A 22,271-nucleotide genomic window follows, 5' to 3' on the forward strand; every position below is an offset into this window, starting at 1 on the left:
AAACCAAAAACCAAACCCAGTGCCATCGAGTCGATTCCGACTCATAGCGACCCTGTAGGACAGAGAAGAACTGCCCCATAGAGTTTCCAAGGAGCGCCTGGCAGATTCAAACTGCCGACCCTTTGGTTAGCAGCCGTAGCACTTAACCACTATGCCACCAGGGTTTCCAGTTGTACTTACTGATAGGTAATAAAATTATAAAAATCACCTGGGTCTGCAGCTCAGTTGATGTCATAATTTTAATTGCTATGTACGGACCGTGGACTGTGGAGTGTGTTCTAAGATAAAAAATCAGCTTCTGGATGTACCCAGAAACTGTATTCCTCCAAACAATGATATTACAGCAAACCAAGCCACTCAGTATGGCATTTTTTTTTCAGTCTTCATAACAGTTCTAAAAATCAAAGTCTAAGTTAATGAAATGGACCAGATTTCTTCCCTTAAATTATTAGATGCTTTTATCTTAAAAAAAAACACACACACACTCAAAAATCTCTATTCATTTATACAAGGCTCTTTTGTACCCTGCAGGATAAACTCTTTTCTGACTTTTACTTCCAGTCAATTAATTAGGTGTCTCTGTGTGCAATCTCAATAGCTTTTTTTTTTTTTTTTAAATCTAGACTTTGTATATTGAGATTTTTCTGCCTCCCAACAACTAACCGACATGTATTTTTTGTTGCAGAGGCCTTGGAGAAGGCAGCAGGAATATTTTCACATATACCATAGATTATAGACATTAAAAAAAATAAATTCAAACTTCCAAAAGGATATATCTGTTATTCAGTGGAGTCCCTGGGTGGTATAAAGAGTTAAAGCACTCGGCTGCTAAACAAAAGGTTGGCTATTGGATTCCACCCAGAGGCACTTTGGCAGAAAGTCTGGGCAATCTAATTCCAAAAAATCAGCCACTGAAAACCCTACAGAGTTCAGTTCTACTTTGACACACATGGGGTTGCCGTGAGGAGGAATCAACTCGAAGGCGAGTGGTGTCATACTCTGATGACTTAGTTACCTGGAGATGATGGAGAAGAGCAAGATTTTCCAGGAGGAACTGGCCTTTCCACTTTAGAAAATATCGGCTATTTCACAATCTGAAACTCTTTTGAAGCTGATAATGAAATCAGCAAATCCAGAGATTCTTGGAGGGCTCTAAGTATGTTGGAAGCTTGTCTTTTTCTATTAAGGCAGCTGTATCTGAAAAGCCATCAAAGCTGATGCCTGGGCTGACCTGAGTTACTGGGTATTAGTACTTGAAGGGGGAAAAAAAAAAAAAAGAATTAGTATTATCAAGCTTGTGAAAAGTGGGGAAAAAGTTTCTGTAATTTAGCTGTAAAGGCTGAGATGAAGAAATTATGGGAGGTGATAGGAAGCAAGGCATTTTACTCTTAAGAAGTCCCTTACATTGTTTAAATTTTGATTCATTTTTCCCCCTTTCTCGAATCTGAGCAGGAAATCAGTCAAACTCTATAAAAGTGAGTTCTATGATGACGGAGAGTATTGTGAACGCGTTGGGTAATTTCATTTTCCCAGAATGCCTTATATTTGGAATTAATTATGCTGCCTAGTAGAACATGTTACTCAGTAGTGATTTGGAGTGGGTCTTAGGGACGCACCTACTAACCAGCTCTCTGAGCCATCAGGTTGTCTATGAGAGGTAGTAGGGAATTGGAAACAGTCAGGGCCACATGCTTTAGAGCGATCATGCTCTGGGACGACCACTTTCCCTTCATCTGATACAGAAGGTGCAGACCAGCCCACTTTGAGCTCACTCCTGATAAGTATCCACCCAGTGACTACTAACCCAGATGCTAATTTGATGAAGCTAGAAGAAGATTGTTAAGTCCCAAGGTAATAAGGAGGCATCCCTCTCGCCCTAGCAAATGATTGGGGAGGACATTAGAAACATAAACATGTAAGCACTGCAGATTTCTTGCCCTGTTTCCATGTATACAAGAGAACAAAGTTGCCTGTGAGGATTCCACTCTCCCACCTCCTCCTGGCCCCCAGCCAATCCTGGAAAAACAGTTTTATCTAAGTAAAATGTTTTGTTTTTAAAATTATAATATTTTATTTAATTTTTCTTATCCTAAAAAATATTACAAAGTCCCTCATTTTCTTACTCTCCCAGAGGCAGGGTCCAGGGAGGCCATGTTGCCTGTTAGAGGAAGCACTTGAGGTGTCCTTCCCATACAGAAGTCCAGGCCCTTATCCCTGCGTTCTAACGTAAGGAGCTTTAGCCTTGGGCTGTGAAGCTGTTGCTTGATCTCAGGTCACAGATACTGAAGAGCATGTATCTGTTTACAGCAGATTCAAGTTTTAAATCTCAGGTTCACAGAGCAAAAGAAATCACTCTGAATAAAAAAAATAGAGGGGGTGAATAGAGTCTCACTGGTTTCAATTTAAACTAAATTTAGGAATCAATTCATTTCTGTGACTTGGTTGCCAAACATTGACTTATTTTATTCCAAGGACTGGTTGAGATTTCTAAAGAGAATAAGAGAAACAAAGTTCCCTGAATTCCAGGGGCCACAGGTCACCAGTATAAGCTTAGTTATAATCGTGACCGGGAAGGAGGCTCAAATGCCATATTTAAAAGCCCAGAATGCTGGTGAATAGCTAGAGAGTGAGAGCATTCTCTATCAGGAAAAAGTGTGAGGCTGCCGAAAAAATAAATTGGGAGTAAAAAATAATTAAGCTCAATTTTCCTTTGGGCAGTATTCTCAAAATTAGGTATAGAGGCAATACATTAAAATGTATTTTTCAAAGTATCTTTGAATAAAATGAGAAAAGAATGAAAGCTAAAATTAATTTTGGCTTCTTATTTTATTAGTCACTGACCATTTCCATAATGCCAAGTTTAATAGGCCTAGAAATATGCTACCTGCAATGACCATCTCCCAAGATAGACAATGGAAAAATTTTGTGTAAAAAAAAAAAAGTTGCCTTTGAGTCAATTCTGACACGTGGCAACCTCATATATGTCAGAGAAGAACTGTGCTCCATGAAGTTTTCAATGGCTAATTTTTTTTGTTGTTGTTATTGTACTTTAGATGCAGGTTTACAGAACAAACTAGTTTCTCATTAAACAGTTAGTACACATACTGTTTTATGACATTGGTTAACAACCCCATGACATGTCAACATTCTCCCTTCTCAACCTTGGGTTCCCTATTTCTAGCTTTCCTGTCGCCTTTTGCCTTCTAGTCCTTGCCTCTGGGGCGTTGTGGCCCTTTAGTCTCATTTTGTTTTATGCACCTGTCCAATCTTTGGCTAAAGGGTGAACATCAGGAGTTACTTCATTACTGAGCTAAAAGGCTGTCTGGGGGCCATACTCTTGGGGTTTCTTCAGTCTCTATCAGGCTAGTAAGTCTGGTATTTTTTTGTGAGTTAGAATTTTGTTCTGTGTTTTTCTCCAGCTCTGTCCAGGACCCTCTATTGTGATCCCTGTCAGAGCAGTCAGTGGTGGTAGCTGGGCACCATGTAGTTTTACTGGACTCAGTCTGGTGGAGGCCGTGGTAGATGTGGTCCATTAGTCCTTTGGACTAATCTTTCCCTTGTATCTTAGGTTTCTTCATTCTTCCTTCCTCCTGAAGTGGTGAGAACAGTGGTGTATCCTAGATGGCTGCTCACATGCTTTTAAGACCCCAGATGCTACTCACCAAAGTAGAATGTAGAACATTTTCTTTATAAATTGGTATGCCAACTGAGCTAGATGTTCCCCAGGACTGTGGTCCCCACAGTCCTCAACCCAGCAATTCAGTCTTTCAGGGTGTTTGGATGTGTCTATGGAGCTTCCATGACCTTGCCTTGTACGAGTTGTGCTGGCTTCCCCAGTATTGTGTACTGTCTCACCCTTCACCAAAGTTATGACTTATCTATTGTCTATTTAGCATTTTTCCATCCCTACCCCTACCCTCCCTCGTAACCATCAAAAATTGTTTCTTTTCATGAGCTTTTACAGTAGTGGTCTCATACAATATTTGACATTTTATGATTGACTTATTTCACTCAGAATAATGCCCTCCAGATTCATCCATGTTATGAGATGCTTCACAGAGTCATCATTGTTCTTTCTCATTGCGTAATACTCTGTTGTGTGTATGTACCACAGTTTGTTTATCCATCAATGGCTGATTTTTCAGAAGTAGGTTACCAGGTGGTGAATTGTCATTTCAAACGCTGTGTAATTATCCTTTCTTCTGAGGTGCCTCTGGGTGGACTGAAACCTCCAACCTCTCAGTTATCAGGCAAGTGTGTTAACAGTTTGTGCTACCCATCTCCATTAAACGGACCAAAAATAGGAGAACAGGCCTTTTTTTTTTTTTTTAATGGAGGCCAAGAAAGAAGAGAGAAGGTAGTTTTGCAGTAGAAATCAGTTAGTAGGAGCTCTAGACTTGGGACCACTACAAGAACAAGAGAGCTTACCTGTCAGGTGGAGCATAATAGGCTTAGAAAGACTGCACACTAGTGTGTGCATCTCTCTTCTTCTAGCTGTAATTTTTTTATTCTATCTGTGATTCTCTTCATTTTAGGTCCTGATCAGATACCTCTCAGGGAAGAATTTGAGCAAATTATGCTGAAAGCTATGCAGGAATTTACTCTGAGAGAGAGAGCCCTGCAGATGGGTGCCCAATGTATATCCGTGTCACCAGGACAACTGCCCTGGCTTGCTAGATTAATCGCCAGCGTATCTCAAGACTTGGTACATGTGATTGTGACACAGAACTCTTTGGCAGAGGGCATTTCAGAGACATTGAGGACTCTCAGTGAAATGAGACACTATCAAAGGCTACCAGATTATGTTGTGGCAATTTGTGCATCAAAAATCAGAGGAAATGAATTTTGTGTGGTCGTGTTAGGTGAGTAATTTTTTTTTTTTTTAACCTGTTCCTTCAACCATCTGTCCATTTGAAAAATATTCATTGGGTGCATATGTGTCTCAGTCATCCGTGTAATCTCTTGGTTAACTGCTTCAACTTGGATTCTTCCTCCTAATTTTAACTTTTTCTTTCTGCCTCAGATCAAGTGTTTGTAGCCCTCAGTTTGGCTGGCATCCCTGTCAGCTGGTGGGAGAGCGTCATTCCAAAGCTCAGCTAGTAACAGATACCCTTGTCTCATGTATCTTCTGTCCTTACACAGTTTTGGAAATGTTACCACTCTAGCATGTGATAAAACTAGTGCTGCAGATGGCCTAAGCCCAGCCAATCAAATTTGCCAAAAACTTATGCTCATGTATTCACCTCCTCACTGAAGAGGATATTTAATGGTATAACATTGACTCTAAAGAAAAAGTTTAGAAAGTTGATACATTACAAAATGTGTGCTTTTCTTCTTTCTTTCTTTTTTTTACCCCAATGCTGATTTTCTACCAGGCAAGTACAGGCACCATCCTAGGGAGCCATATGGGCTAAACTGTGCTTCTCTCCCATCTGTAGTAAATGGCTCTTGCCTCTTACTACCAGAGTGGCTAAACCCCCTCACTTTGAGAAAACCTGCCTGCCATCTGTCTCTGCTGCATATATCTTCCAGAAAGTGTCATCAGGAAGTGTGGCACATTCATTTTTCTTTCCTCTTAATTTGTGAAAAGTACTTACAACATGAGTTTTTATTTTTAAGGCAGATATCCATAATAACCTTGCAAACACAGATTTTTTTTTTTTAGTGTTTTTCCTAGTTCCTCCCTAGTCTATCCACATGCATGCGTATGTTTTCACAGTGACAAACATAAGGTATATCATTTTTCCCTTGACCATTTGACATTATATTATAAACATTTTCTGTGTTTTCTGAACAGAGCCTTAAAACTGTCATTTCAAATGCTGTGTAATTGTCCATCTTTTGGTGCACCATAATTTTCTTTACCAAGGCCCTATAGTTTTTTTCCAGTTTTTGCTATTATAATGTTCTAGTGAGTATTTGTGCATTTAGCTTTTCCCTTCTGTTGGCCAGTCATCTCTTCTCCCCCCTGTTCTCCAGGTCAGCATCAGTCCAGAGCTCTGGCAGAGAGCATGCTCACCACAAGTGAGTTTTTAAAAGAAATTAGTTATGAGCTCATCACAGGAAAGGTCAGCTTCCTGGCATCGCATTTCAAAAACACATCATTAGGTGAGTGGTTGTGAGATGCAGCAACACTGCCAGCCTCTAGCTACGTGATTTTCTGAAGTTAAATCTTCGCTCTGTCAAGGAGATGAGTGTGGGGCTTGAGCTTGCCAGCTGATTTCCTTTCATCTGGAACAGTTTATCCTAAGTATTTTGTTACTAACACCAAATAAGGCAGCAGTATGGTTTCCAGGAAGGCACACTAGCACTAGGGTCAGAAGCCGCAGCTCATCACTGATTTGCTGTATGACCATGGGTGAGTCTCTGTCTCCCCAGCTGCAGGGTTCAGTATGTCCAATGGAGACATTATAATCCTGTCTTGCCTGCTTTAAATGCTGTGAAGGTCAAGAGAGATAAAGCATGGGGAAACGTGTAAATTATAAGCATGATACAAACGAGGGTAGCTCTAGCTGTAAAGAAACCACTGTAGAAATGGCCATGAAAAGCTGGCTGACCCCCAAATCCTAATGCAAACCCAGCTGTATTACCCAATGATGAGACTGATACAAATGATGATACAACCATACCATTCCTGGTAATCTTCTTATCTCTGCTTTATTTTGTAACAGGCGATGACCTGGACAAGCTGCTAGAAAAAATGCAACAAAGAAGGGGAGACAGTGTGGTTACCCCTTTCAATGGAGACCTTAATGAATGTGTGTCCCCTGAGGAGGCTGCTGCTATGATTCCCAAGCAAAACCTGGGTAATGTCCCCTCAAACCAAGAGGGGAAACCAGTCCTAGTAGAGACATTATGGAACCTAAATCATTCTGAGGGTTTTGAGAACTTGTCTCCAAGTGACAGACCATGACAGGCTTTTCTCATTATCTGTATGATACATCAGGCTCAATAAGAAATGCCTTCTCTTGTGGCCTAGATCAAAGGCTTTGTTATTAGTAAATGTGACATAGAATTGAAAACAAAGTCAAAGATTTTATCTTAAGCAGTCTCTCTCTCTTTTTTTTTCTTGGAAGATTCTGGGGTCCTCAGTGTACTTAGTTCCATCAGCTCTGTCCAGAGTAATGGTTGAGGGCCTCAAGAACTGCGTGAAGGAGCCTAGACGGCAAACTGTGCAGGGCTCCTGGCTCCCCCTCCCTCCACTTGTGCTCTGACTTGTAAAGCATCCATATCTCAGGGAGTAGCTAGGCCTTCCTGGCAGTGAGAGCAGCAGCCCAGCACATCAGCTGCCCCATAACAAGTTTCAGGGGCACATGGGTCAGGGAGGCGGGGACAGTGGGACAGGGATGAGGAGCCTGATCATTAGACCAGATTACTTTGAGTTCAGATTCCTCCCTCAATTCACTGATTGATAGAGACAGCATAGGAAAGAATGAAAAAAGAACAGGAGAAAGGATTGATAGGAAACAGATCCATGTAAGTTGCTGCTGACAGCCATTTGGCCTCCACCTGATAGGAGAGGAGCGTTTATGTATTAGGACTACCTCAGGCCAGAAAAGGAATGTGGCTTCGCATCAGCTCCATCATAAAAAACAAATGCAAATACAAGATAAAATTGTTCATCTTCTGGACAGTATTTGATAATAATGCAATTGTCCAGATGATCTAAAATGTGTTTGTGTTGTTTTAATAATTATTAAAATTAGAATTTAAAAAATTCTCAGAGTACTTAGATTCCCAAGTATGTATTGTTGATTCTCAAATTAAAAAATGCTGCGTATTTTTTTGTTTCCTAAATCTTCAAAATTTATTAAGTAAATTCTATGAATCTCAAATTATGTCTTCATTTGCATTAGTCCACAACCCAGAGAAAGGAAATGGCAGCCGAACTATTAGAAGACAGACTCACTTTGATTGGCAGTCATTGTGTGCCAAGAGCTAATCTGATCTGAGCTGCTACTAAAAATCGCAGCTTTAACCTGTTCCAGTGGGTTCTCTTTTTTTTTTTTTTTTAGTGGGTTCTCTTAGCTAGTAGGGAGACCACCTGTAGCTGGGCTATTGTGACTACTCTCTTTGCCTTGGCTGCATTGCAGTTTGATTTTATAAAACAATAATTAGAACAGGTTTATTTGTCCCATGTGATTCGCTTCAAACTGGCTTATGTGTTCCTGATAAAAATAAGCCCTTTAAACAAGTATTGGGTGTTGCCAACGCAGCTGTTTAGCCGATTAGGCTGGCTTCTGTGTGTGTGTGTGTGTGTGTGTGTGCGTGCGCGTGTGTGCGCATTCATGCGTACTCCTGTATAAAAGATTAATTGATTGATTGTAACTTGTCATGGAAAACATTGCCCAGATGCTTAGAGTATCTGGGCAATGTTTTCCTAACTTGTCACCTATGGAGTGGCCAAATGGCTGTGTCATGGGTCAGGTCTGTTCAGATAGCACAGGCATCAGCTCTGGCATTGACCAGAACCACCTAGACCTGCCAGGTCACAAGCCCTGGCGAAGTTGGCTAATAGGTGAGTCGGTGTCTCCATGACTTATGTTGTGCGTTACAGCAAGGAGAATTTCAGGCCATGTTGCAGCTGCCTTACTGGTGAGGAAATGTTTACTGTGGTGCCATCCAGAAAAGCTCAAAAGAACTCAGCATTATTTTAGTTATGGCAAACTCCTTTAGTTATGGCATCTACTTCCCTGAACTGGATCTCAGCTCAGGCACCTGACCTCTGCTGATATTCCTAAAGGAAACTGGAAACTCTTTCTTCCTCTTTCCAGAGATGAGCTCTGGCTCCAACTACCAGAATGTAGACTCTCCCCTCTATTTCTGGGTAGAGGGCTAGGGAGTTGAATTAGTGATTTGTGAGACAATCAAGTAATTTTGAAATAATACATTTTGTTAAATTGCCACATCCACTCCTGAGCCTATCCATTCAGCCAAGTTTCAGGGAAAATAAGCAAAACTATTAAAACTCACTAAAGAGTGAGAATAGAAAGTGGGAAGTCTTAGTGATGGGGTGTTACACTGCCGTGTATATATTGTGTGTCCTCATATGAATTATAGTGGCCATCACTGAAGTAAATTCATCTTGTTCTTATGACTTTTTAATTTTAGATTTAGAAAATGAAAACTTCCAAATTTATCAACCACAGCTTACAGTTGCCAGAAAACTCTTATCTCAGGTGTGTGCTATCGCAGACAGCGGCAGCCAGAGCCTGGACCTCGGCCACTTCAGCAAAGTGGACTTCATCATCATCGTCCCAAGATCGGAGGTCCTGGTCCAGCAAACTCTTCAACGGATTCGACAATCAGGTAAGACTGACCCTCCGTAGATCCAGCCCCAGATACCCTCAGTCTCTTTCTTCTGCTTAATCCGAATGTTTATAGGATGCTTACATTCTTTTTTACAGTAATAAAAATCATAACAATTTAAATGTTACTTTGAATGTATCTGTTGGTTTTCCCTCAAAGTACTCTGACCTTTTCATTCCAAGGTCAAGGGTAAATTGATGTGCGTGTTTATCAGACAAACTGTTAATTCTCTGATGTAATAACTTAGTTACTCAGGTGGACTGTTAATTCTCTGATGTAATAACTTGGTTAATCTAGTCGCTTATTTATGAAGAGAAATTTTCTCAGGGAGGGATACCCCTGCATGGGGTGCTGGGGTGGTGCCACCTGAGCCCCCTCTGTGTACTCAGATAGGTCACATGCTCCTAGGTGGATTTTTAGACCTTTAGCATATTATCAGCGTAATTGCAACCAGACTGCCATCCCCCATGGCAGCAATTAAAAAACACAACATTGGAATTCATTCTAATGACTTCAAGTGAATAAGTATAGAAGAGAACATATTTTTCCCAGAAAATATAAAAAAGTAAGGAGTAAAAATTTTAGAAGTCTGTGGTAAATAGTATCTCTTTCAAACATAAAATTTGCTTAGAGTTACAAGAGGCCATAAGGAATTTAGAAGATTGAGACAGCTGAAAATGCCTGCATTTGTAAGCTAGGTTTTAAAAGGAAGTTATAAATGTCAAGTTGTTTCTGGGTACCTTAAACCAAAGAAAAACCAAACCCATTGCCGTTGAGTCGACTCCGACTCATAGCAACCCTATAGGATAGAGTAGAACTGCCCCGTAGGGCTTCCAAGGCTGTAACCTTTAGGGGAGCAGACTGCCACATCTTCCACAAAGCTGCTGGTGGCTTCGAACGGCCAAACTTTTGGTTAGCAGCTGAGCACTTTAACCACTGCAACCAGGGCTCCTTCTGCTGCAGAAAAAACACGAAAGCATGCATGTGCGAACACATACACAGAGATTTTAGGTGGAGGATGAGTCTTTTATTTTCAGTGTACTTGAAAACAGGTAGGAAGCAGGAAAATTCCAAAGTGCTTAAAATGTGGTTGAAATATTGCATACTTGTCACGCAGTGCTCTGAGAACCTCAGCATGCATACAGATCACCTGGGGATCTTGTTAAAATGCACATTTTCTTTAATAGGTCTAGAGTCTGCATTTCTAACAAGCTCCTGAGTGATGGCAACGCTGCTGGTCAGACAGCCACCCTTTGAGTAGCAAGGCTGTGTAAGAAATCTGTCATCATTAGTTCCATGGGTCAAGTGAGCGGATTGACAATGGATTTTTTCCCCTCTAACCTCTTTGGCGTACTGGTTAAGAGCTATGACTGCTAACCAAAAGGTCGGCAATGTGAATCCACCAGGCACTCCTTGGAAACCCTATGGGGTGGTTCTACTATGTCCTGTAGAGCCACTATGAGTCAGAATCAAATCGATGGCAATGGGCTAACCTCTCTTGGTGGCTGCAAATGACACATGCAAAAGCTTTTCCAAGTCTACTGGAAGCCTAAGTGCCTGGTTTACAGCGTGGCCTCCTTCTTAGCCCCTAAAAATCTGAATGGCAAGTTACAAAATGACCTGTTGCAAGTATTGACTTATAGGTGATCAGCCAGAGAAGGTCAAATGCCTTTTCTCATAGCTCTCCCAGAAATCAGAGTGAGTTCCAGGCTTCCTTAAAAAAAACCACTGGCATTTCCACATTTTTTCCTACATCCTTCCAGTGTGGGAAACAGATGGGCTTTAGCTGCACCAAGTACTAACCAGGTTTTTGTGATTTCTCATGGATTTCCCATTTCCATAACATGGAGGGAGTACCTTCTCTTATAGGCGCTTTGAGTGTACCAGTTGGCGTTTGTGGCCTTCCTGAGTTTGTGATCTGATATCCCAAATCGCGCTTGAGCAAATGCATCACAGCACCTGTTTGAAGTGGTGAAATCATCCCTGGTCAGCGGTTGTACTCTCTGCAGAGCCTTTTCCTGAAATAACCTCTCCATGACCTGCACCTTAACCTTTCCTAATAAATTCTAGACCCTAAATAAAGCCTTGCATTTTTGACAGACGAAGAAATTGTATAGGTCTTTCTTTTCCCCTTCTCAATGCCCTCAGATTTTTCTAAAGTGAGCATTTTTAAGATGGTGAACCCTAGGAAAGGTAGCAGAATTTGACCAGTTACATGAGCTTAAAATCCAGAAAAATCAGTGTTATCAACAGATTTGGAAAATCGAGGCTAAGTACATTTTTGAATTATACACATCTGGCTTTGGCATATGTACTGAAATTGTTGCTGTGAAACACTACAAAAACACTTGTACATATTTAAAAATGATTTTTCCATTTTTATCATAGAAACAAACGTAAATAGGGTATTCTTTATTTTGAAAAATAAAAAGGAAGAAAAAAGAAAAATTTAAACATTTGTAATCTTATTATTCAAAGATAACCATGTTAAAATCTGGGTGTTAACAAGTGACTTAATAGCTAGTGTTCTGGGCTGTCTTCTGTACTTCGTTTCTTCACTTGACTTTATAGTGTGGGTATTTTCCCATGTCATTAAAAGACTTTGTAAGCATTCTTAATGAACATGAAGTGTTCCATATCATATAACTATAACAACATTTATTTTGTTTTAATATTTAAATGCCTTCATATTTTTTGAGCACAAAGCAGTTGATAGTAGTGGGGAAAGACCATAAACATGTTAAAGGATAAAGAGTAATTTTCCAGGGCTGAATAAACACTTGGCAGGAGATGATCTACCAGAATAAGTCTTTAAAATCATAGTTGCTAAAACAGAGTTCTCAAGAATCATGTTTCCTCTTATTTCCTCTTAACATAATTACCCAGGTTCCTCATATTTCCTCTGAACATAATTGCCCACTGAATCAAGGAGACCTTAGGTTGCCTAAGGTCACAGAAATGCTATGGGGCAGTTCTGCCCTGTCCTATAGGGTTGCTATGAGTCGGAATCGACTCAACGGCAGTGGGTTTTAAGGTCACAGAGCACACTTCCTTGGGGGCAAGACCTTTTTTTTTTTTTTCCATCTTTGTAATGCCTGGTGTCTTATTTAGTGCCTCACTCAGGCCTGGCATCCAGCAGGTACTCAATTAATGTTTGAATGGAGGGTTAGAGGGAGGGAAGGAAGGGGCAGAGGGAGAAATGATGTCCAGGTGCTCCATTACCTGGTTCCTTTGCCTTGCCCTAAAGCAAGTATGTCAGCAGCCAGCCTGCCAGGAAAAGCAGCAGACAGAGAAATGCAGCCAGAGTGTGAAGAAAGGGTATGTCCTTGGCAGTCCATGTGTGTCTGAAAGCAAAAGGTGAAAATAGAAACCATCACATTGTTGCAGACCCAGCACTAAAGCGAGGGATTTAGAACCTTAACTCACATTCTAATTTTAAAAAAGAAAACATTATGGAATGAATATGAAGGTTAAAAAAAAAAGTCATAAAATGGGTTCCAACCCAGTGCCATCGAGTTGATTCTGATTTATAGCGACCCTTTTATAGAACAGAGTAGAATTGCCCCCATAGAGTTTCCGAGGAGCACTGCCAATGGGTTAAACATTTTTAAATTTGTCCAAAGCTGACTTGTAATTGTCAGAGTTGTTTGTGGAGAAGCAGCATAAGGAATTTTTAGACTAAAGGAAAAGCTTTCATGTAAGGTCAGGTTTTTTGTTCTTTTAAATCTGAAGTTGTATCATAATTCTTCTAATTCAAGAGACCCCAAACTCTATAAACTGGAATACTAGGATATTGGTACAGTTCAAGTGGTTAGCATGTCTCCTTTACATGCAGAAGATCGTGGGTTCCATCCCCAGTGGAGCCAAGGTTTGTTTTGGAGCCCTGGTGGCACAGTTGTTAAGAGCTCAGGGTGCTAACCAAAAGGTCGGCAGTTGAATCCATCAGCCGCTCCTTGGAAACCCTATGGGGAAACCCTGTAGGGTCATGAGTTGGAATCGACTCGACAACAGCGAGTTAGGTTTTTTGTTTTTTGGTACAATCCAAATGAAACCCAAACCATACCCACTGCTGTCAATTCCAACTCATAGCGGCCCTATAGGACAGAGTAGAGCTGGTCCACAGAGTCTCCAACGCTGTAAATCTTTACAGAAGCAGCTGATAAGTTCGAACTGCTGACCTTTCTGTTAGCAGCCCAGCACTTAACCACCAGGGCTCCCTAATCCAAATGAAAGCTGCTTTCAATTCAAGGTGGAGGGGATGAAAACAAGAAGTTAATAATACTATAATACAACACAACTGACATCGTGTTGTAATTACTGGTTTATTAATGATTTTTCTCTTTGCTTAGATAGCAAAACAGGCAGAGAACATGTTTCTTATTTATGGCACAGCAGACACTAAATATTTGTTGAATTTTAAGTTAAAATCTATTTTCAAAAGGAAGAGATGAAAGTATTATTTAGGATTTGATGGTCTTCTGTCAAACAGATTGACAATATTTTTCTCCTCTCTTCTTTTTTTTTAAAACGGTGTACGTGGGAGCCCCCAGGGGATGGGAGCAAATCTGGCAGTACTCAATCAAGGAAATTCTCTCATGCTCAAGGGTGGTAGAGATTAGAACCACTACCCAACTGTCTGATCGTCATGTGGTGCCGGCTTGCATGTTGCTATGATGATGGAAGCTATGTCACCAGCATTTCAAATACCAGCAGGGCCACCCATGGTGAATAGGTTTCAGTGGAGCTTCCAGACTAAAATACACTAAAGAAAGGCCCAGAGATCGACTTTCGAAAATTGGCCAATGAAAAACTTGTGGATCGTAACAGAACGTCATTGAGTATAGTGCTAGAAGAGCCACCTAGATTGAAAGCCGCACACAATAGTCACAACAAATGGACTCAAACATATAACAATTATGAAGATGGCACAGGACTGAGCAATGTTATATATAAGGTCACCGTGAATTGGAGTTGACTCAATAGCAGCTAACAACAAGAGCAGAGATTAGGAGGCGAATTAAAAGATAGAGGGCAATGCTTTCACTTTTGAAAATATATTTTCTTGGTCTCGTCAACCTTATATCCCCCTCTGTTAGTCACCTAAAATGTACACAGAAAAAAGACAATATTCACTATGCAGCAACAAAGAAGGCACGGAAGGGGATCCCATGGAAGAAAGTGCTGGAAAACCACTCTGTCCTGAGATGAAATAAAGACACACCAGAGGTTTCTTTGTAGCAGTGTAACTGAACTAGTACCTAAAGTTAGCATTCTTAAAGTCAATTAATTTCCAAGTAAGTAGTTAGCTGCCTAGTGCCTACCTCTGGTTTATAGAAGATGTTGGCACCTGGCTCAGTCTTTCTGCCTCAAAACCTGCCTTCATCCTGAGTCACTTCAGCATTCAGGTGGATGACTCAGCCAGTATCCTAGCTTCTCAGTGCTGTGTGTGTGCTCCTTATCCTCAAACACCTTCACCTCCACTACTCTGCAGCCACCTGCTCTGCGGTCGTATCCTGAACCCTGTTGGACCTTGGATTAACGCGTTCAAATGTTCTCAATTTCAGACCACAGGCTCCTTTCCTTCATACTCAGTTGTTGGACGCTGTGGGGGAAAAAACAATCAACCTTTCCAATTGATGCTACAGTAAATTCCTTTTTGGCTCTTTTGTTAGATCTCTCTCTCATTCTCCACAGTGGCTGTTGCAGACTCCATGTCACTCATTCAAACTTCTGACCTCATTCTGTCTTAGCAAATGACTATGCTGCCTACTCCTCCCCTCGCTACACCCAAAAAACTAAAATTTCAGATAAAAACTTCTTGCCTCCAAATCTAGAAACTGAGCTGCGTACCCAGCTATCTTTCCCCCTCTTCTCTTCTGATCAAGGAAAGAGCTCTCCTCTCTTATTTAAGACTGATCCTCCCACCTTGCTCTAGACACCATCCTGTCCTCATTCTCATGGACCTCACACTATTGATTAATCTCATCTCTTCTTGCTACCTTCAGTTTCTTTCTCTCTTTGGGCTCATTCCATCAGCTTAAACATATTCCGATCACTCAAAAACAAAACAAAACAAGGCTGTTAACCCTACCTAGCCCTCCACGTCACCCCACACCTCTTCTCTAATTGCCACACTTGCTGAGAGAGTTGTCCGTTGTTATCTCCATTTCCTCATCTCTGCTCCACACCCTGCAAACTGGCTTCTATTCCCCACCCCCACCCCCACCACCACCCCGAGAGGGCTCTCACCAAGGACCTGTTCTGTCCTTATCTGGACTTTTGCTAATATTGGTGATTCTATGCTTTGTCCTTTACAGACTGCAGTTCTTTTGGCTTCCAAGACACAACTCAGCTTCTCTTCTACTTCTTATGCCCTGGTGCTCATTTGTATCCTGTACTTCTCCAGCCAAGGCATTAGGCATTGTATTGCAGTTACTCATTTATCAATGATCTTTCTCTTTAGTTGGATATCGAAATAGGCAGGGAACGTGTCTGTCTTGTTTATGGCACAGCAGATACTAAATATTTGTTGATTTTAAGTTAAAATCTATTTTCAAAAGGAAAACATAAAAGTAATATTTAAGATTTGATATCTTCTGGCAAAAACAAATTTGTTTATTAAAATCATGTTTCAGAAATCCATTTTGGCTCTTGAGTAAAAAAACAAACCCATTGCCATTGGTTGATTCTGTCTCCTAGTGACCCTATAAGACAGAGTAGATCTGCCCCATATGGTTTCTAAGGAGCAGCTGGTGGATTCAAACTGTTGACCTTTTGGTTCGCAACAAAACTCTTAACCACTGTGCCACCAAGGCTCCTTAACTGTATGTGCCTTAGGGGTGTATATCAGTCACAGAGGGCTCTGGAGTTTTCTGTGTATTTAGAATACTGTTCTTGTGCAGTTCTGTGCTGCTTCCCTCCTTGACCCAGCCAAGTGTTCTTGTTCTTTTCCCCTTTGATGCCCATTGGTTGTAGTCCCCCTTCAGCTCTGACTCACAGTGACCCCATGTGTGTCAGAGTAGAACTGTGCTCCATAGGGTTTTCAATGGCTGATTTTTCAGAAGTACCTCGCCGGGCCTTTCTTTCAAGGTGCCTCTGGGTGGACTTGAACCTCCAACCTTTGAGTTAGCAGCTGAGCATATTAACCTTTTGCATCGCCCAGTGACTTCTTGATTCCCCTAGATGGTAAAAAAAAAAAAACCTACTTCCTCTTTAAGTTTTTATGGGAATGGTTCAAGAGAATGTGATGTTTTTTCTCTATTCCCATAAAGGGAGATAAAGGCTAATGCTCAAGTTTTCCTTAAAATCGATTCTGTAGCCTTCAGTAAAGAAAAAAGAGACACCAGTGGCTACAGCCTAGCTGCTGGGAGTCCTTAGCCCTCCAAGAAGTTTCCTCTCTAGAAAACCAGTTGTCGTCGAGCCTATTCTGATTCATGGAGACCCCATATGTGTCAGAGTAGAACCGTGTTCCATAGGCTCCTCTCTGCTTTATGTTGTTGTGTGCCATCAAGGTGATTCCAATTTATAGCAACCCTTATAGGGCAGAGTTGAACTTCCCCATAGGGTTTCCTAGGCTGTAATCGTTATGAAAGCAGATTGCCAAGTATTTTCTCCCACAGAGTGGCTGGTGGGTTTGAACTGCCAACCTTTCGATTAGCAGCTGAGAACTTAGCCATTACGCCACCAGGACTCCTTAGGCTCTGCTCTAGGGGCCTTTAAAGTTGGTTGTTTCTGTGAAAGATCTCCATGACTGGACACCACCCCGTGGCAGCTCCCCGATGTTCAGATTAATAACCTTCAGTGGGCACAGTGATTTCCAACCAGCACTGCTTCTATTCTACAACTCAGTGAGTTGCAGACCATCATAAAAGAAGGATTACTGATGCCGCCTAAGTTCCCACTCACATCAAAAGTAAGATTTAGTGTTTCGGTAGACGTGGTCCTGAGTCTCTCCGTGCTACCAGTACCCCAGGTGGGCCCTGTTGATATCTACTTTTAATTGTGGAGTTGGAAAAAAAATAACAGATTTGCACATGATTTATTAGAAAATAAAGTCTTATTTAACCCTACAGAATTTTGATAAATAAATTAAATTACTAAGAAGCCAGAATAGAACTGGCCTTCCTCAGACTGCCCATTTATCAGCACTGTAGCCTGTTCAGGAGCCCTCGTGGCACAGTGGTTAAGCATTTGGCTGCTAACCAAAAGGTTGACAGTTCAAATCCACCAGCTGCTCCTTGGAAACCCTATGGGGTGTTTCTACTATGTCCTATAGGGTCAACTATGACAAAGATTGATGAGACGTGTCAGAAGAACACAGCAACCTGTTTGAAGGGGATTTTACAGGCCAAACCTGGAAGAATTTGTATATCAAAAAGAATGATGATAATGGATTGTAAACTATTGAATTTTTTTTAATCCATAACTACATAGTAAAAATAAAAAATTTAAAGGGTCAGGAGGAGTGAAGAGTGAGGGGAAGACTTTTAGAGAAAAGTACCACCTAATAAATGTAGGAAAAATAATAGAATTTTAAAGTCCCTATTTTGCATTACCAGTGTAGTTGTTGATTCTGACAAAGATCATCTACTAATATTAAAATCGTTGAGTACTGCTGAAATGTCACTGGGGAACAAATGTTTGCACAGTCTCAAAGTATCATCCCGTAGACTAAAAATGACAAAGAAAAAAAGGCATCTTTACAATGGAGAAATCAGACAGTAGACAGTACCATAACCTACTAATCAAACCTTGGCATCAGAACAAACTGACATTATGAACAAAGAGAAGTACACAGTGTTACCTGTGAGGTATAATTGCCAAAAACTTTAACCTGAGCCTAATTACAGGGAAAATCTCAAACAAATCCAAATGGTGAGGCTTTCTATAAAACAGCCTGAAAATTTTTTAAAATATCAATATCATGAAAAGAAAAAAAAAAGCAGAAGACTGTCCTAATTATGGATAATAAAGAGACATGACAAACATGTGCAATGCTTCATTCTTAATTCGATCTTGGACCTAAAATAAAAAAATTAAAAACACAGCTCTGGGACAATTAGTGAAACTCAAATACGGGCTGAGTATAGACAATATTGTACTAATATTAATTCCTTGGATGTAATAATGGTATTGAAGTTATGTAGGAGAATGTCTTTACTCTTATGAAATACAGGTTGAAGTATTCGAGGTAAAATATCGTATCGGTTACTTTCAAATTTTTAGCAGTAACAGCAATAAAAGCAACAAATTAATAATAATAAATAGAAAAAGCAAATGCAGCAAAATATTAACAATTGGTGAAGCTAATTGAAGGGTATACAGGTATTCATCGTACTCGTCTTTCAACTTTTCTGTGGTGTTAAAAATAAAAAGCGAGGAGAAAATAGTTGCTGTTCACTGATGATATATCCATCAGATGGAATTTAGTATAGTTATTATTAATGTCTTCAAGAAGATTCTAAAAACATGGATACTTCCATTTCCCCTTTTTAGAATTTTTTTTTAACTTTATTGAGCTTCAAGTGAACGTTTACAAATCAAGTCAGACTGTCACATATAAGTTTATATACACCTTACTCCATACTCCCACTTGCTCTCCCCCTAATGAGTCAGCCCTTCCAGTCTCTCCTTTCGTGACAATTTTGCCAGCTTCCAACTCTCTCTATCCTCCCATCCCCCCTCCAGACAGGAGATGCCAACACAGTCTCAAGTGTCCACCTGATACAAATAACTCACTCTTCATCAGCATCTCTCTCCTACCCACTGTCCAGTCCCTTCCATGTCTGATGAGTTGTCTTCGGGAATGGTTCCTGTCCTGGGCCTACAGAAGGTTTGGGGACCATGACCGCCAGGATTCCTCTAGTCTCAGTCAGACGATTAAGTATGGTCTTTTTGTGAGAATTTGGGGTCTGCATCCCACTGATCTCCTGCTCCCTCAGGGGTTCTCTGTTGTGCTCCCTGTCAGGGCAGTCATCGGTTGTGGCCAGGCACCAACTAGTTCTTCTGGTCTCAGGATGTTGTAAGTCTCTGGTTCATGTGGCCCTTTCTGTCCCTTGGGCTCATAGTTATCGTGTGACCTTGGTGTTCTTCATTCTCCTTTGATCCAGGTGGGCTGAGACCAATTGATGCATCTTAGATGGCCGCTTGTTAGCATTTAAGACCCCAGACGCGACATTTCAAAGTGGGATGCAGAATGTTTTCATAATAGAATTATTTTGCCAATAGACTTAGAAGTCCCCTTAAACCATGGTCCCCAAACCCCCGCCCTTGCTCCGCTGACCTTTGAAGCATTCAGTTTATCCGAGAAACTTCTTCGCTTTTTGTCCAGTCCAGTTGAGCTGATCTTCCATGTATTGAGTATTGTCCTTCCCTTTACCTAAAGCAGTTCTTATCTACTAACTAATCACTAAAAAACCCTCTCCCACCCTCCCTCCCTCCCCCCCTCGTAACCACAAAAGTATGTGTTCTTCTCAGTTTATACTATTTCTCAAGATCTTATAATAGTGGTCTTATACAATATTTGTCCTTTTGCCTCTGACTAATTTCGCTCAGCATGATGCCTTTCAGGTTCCTCCCTGTTACGAAATGTTTCACAGATTCGTCACTGTTCTTTATCGATGCGTAGTATTCCATTGTGTGAATATACCACAATTTATTTATCCATTCATCCGTTGATGGACACCTTGGTTGCTTCCAATTGTAAACAGAGCTGCAATAAACATGGGTGTGCATATATCTGTTTGTGTGAAGGCTCTTATTTCTCTAGGGTATATTCCGAGGAGTGGGATTTCTGGATTGTACGGTAGTTCTATTTCTAACTTTTTAAGATAACGCCAGATAGATTTCCAAAGTGGTTGTACCGTTTTACATTCCCACCAGCAGTGTATAAGAGTTCCAATCTCTCCGCAGCCTCTCCAACATTTATTATTTTGTGTTTTTTGGATTAATACCAGCCTTGTTGGAGTGAGATGGAATCTCTTCGTAGTTTTAATTTGCATTTCTCTAATGGCTAATGATCGAGAGCATTTTCTCATGTATCTGTTAGCTGCCTGAATATCTTCTTTAGTGAAGTGCATGTTCATATCCTTTGCCCACTTCTTGATTGGGTTGTTTGTCTTTTTGTGGTTGAGTTTTGACAGAATCATGTAGATTTTAGAGATCAGGCGCTGGTTGGAGATGTCATAGCTGAAAATTCTTTCCCAGTCTGTAGGTGGTCTTTTTACTCTTTTGGTGAAGTCTTTAGATGAGCATAGGTGTTTGATTTTCAGGAGCTCCCAGTTATCTGGTTTCTCTTCATCATTTTTGGTAATGTTTTGTATTCTGTTTATGCCTTGTATTAGGGCTCCTAAGGTTGTCCCTATTTTTTTCTTCCATGATCTTTATCGTTTTAGTCTTTATGTTTAGGTCTTTGATCCACTTGGAGTTAGTTTTTGTGCATGGTGTGAGCTATGGGTCCTGTTTCATTTTTTTGCAAATGGATATCCAGTTATGCCAGCAGCATTTGTTAAAAAGACTATCTTTTCCCCAATTAACTAACACTGGGCCTTTGTCAAATATCAGCTGCTCAGATGTGGATGGATTTATATCTGGGTTCTCAATTCTGTTCCACTGGTCTATGTGCCTGTTGTTGTACCAGTACCAGGCTGTTTTGACTACTGTGGCTGTATAATAGCTTCTGAAATCAGGTAGAGTGAGGCCTCCCACTTTCTTCTTGTTTTTCAGTAATGCTTTGCTTATCTGAGCCTTCTTTCCCTTCCATATGAAGTTAGTGATTTGTTTCTCTATCACCTTAAAAAATGACATTGGAATTTGCGTCAGAAGTGCATTGTATGTATAGATGGCTTTTGGTAGAATAGACATTTTTACTATGTTAAGTCTTGCTATCCATGAGCAAGGTATGTTTTTCCACTTAAGTAGGTCCTTTTTAGTTTCTTGTAGCAGTACTTTGTAGTTTTCTTTGTATAGGTCTTTTACATCTTTGGTAAGATTTATTCCTAAGTATTTTATCTTTTTGGGGGCTACTGTGAATGGTATTGATTTGGTTATTTCCTCTTCAATGTTCTTTTTGTTGATGTAGAGGAATCCAAGTGATTTTTGTATGTTTATCTTATAACCTGAGACTCTGCCAAACTCTTCTATTAGTTTCAGTAGTTTTCTGGAGGATTCCTTTCTGTGTATAAGATCCTGTCATCTGCAAATAGAGATAATTTTACTTCCTCGTTGCCAATCCGGATGCCCTTTATTTCTTTGTCTAGCCTAATTGCTCTGGCTAGTACCTCTAGCACAATGTTGAATAAGAGCGGTGATAAAGGGCATCCTTGTCTGGTTCCCGTTCTTAAGGGAAATGCTTTCAGGCTCTCTCTATTTAGAGTGATGTTGGCTATTGGCTGTTGGCTTTGTATAAAAAAAAAAAAAAAAAAAAATTTTTTGTTTCTTTCTTTGATGCCCATTATTATGTTGAGGAATTTTCCTTCAATTCCTATTTTGGTGAGAGTTTTTATCATAAATGGGTGTTGGACTTTGTCAAATGCCTTTTCTGCATCAATTGATAAGATCATGTGGTTTTTGTCTTTTGTTTTATTTATATGGTGGATTACATTAATGGTTTTTCTAATATTAAACCAGCCTTGCATACCTGGTATAAATCCTACTTGGTCATGGTGGAGTATTTTTTTGATATGTTGTTGAATTCTATTGGCTAGAATTTTGTTGAGGATTTTTGCATCTATGTTCATGAGGGATATCGGTCTGTAATTTTCTTTTTTTGTGATGTCTTTACCTGGTTTTGGGATCAGGGAAATGGTGGCTTCATAGAATGACTTAGGTAGTATTCCATCATTTTCTATGCTTTGAAATACCTTTAGTAGTAGTGGTGTTATCTCTTCTCTGAAAGTTTGGTAGAACTCTGCAGTAAAGCCATCCGGGCCAGGGCTTTTATTTGTTGGGAGTTTTTTGATTAC

The 22,271-nt window shown here is 40.4% G+C and overlaps 1 protein-coding gene across 16 annotated transcripts in view; it reads left to right on the forward strand.

The window, feature by feature from the left end:
• Positions 1-22,271, forward strand: part of GREB1L (GREB1 like retinoic acid receptor coactivator) — a 335,431-nt gene that overhangs the window by 244,245 nt on the left and 68,915 nt on the right. For all 16 annotated transcript variants that reach the window (XM_049901927.1, XM_049901919.1, XM_049901924.1 and 13 more), the window contains 4 exons: positions 4,536-4,862; positions 5,980-6,108; positions 6,672-6,806; positions 9,112-9,309. In XM_049901927.1, the coding sequence (XP_049757884.1) occupies positions 4,536-4,862; positions 5,980-6,108; positions 6,672-6,806; positions 9,112-9,309 (789 nt within the window). The remainder of the gene's footprint in view (positions 1-4,535; positions 4,863-5,979; positions 6,109-6,671; positions 6,807-9,111; positions 9,310-22,271) is intronic.

The sequence above is a fragment of the Elephas maximus genome, chromosome 11, assembly GCF_024166365.1.
Source record: "Elephas maximus indicus isolate mEleMax1 chromosome 11, mEleMax1 primary haplotype, whole genome shotgun sequence".
Classification (NCBI taxonomy): Eukaryota; Metazoa; Chordata; class Mammalia; order Proboscidea; family Elephantidae; genus Elephas; species Elephas maximus.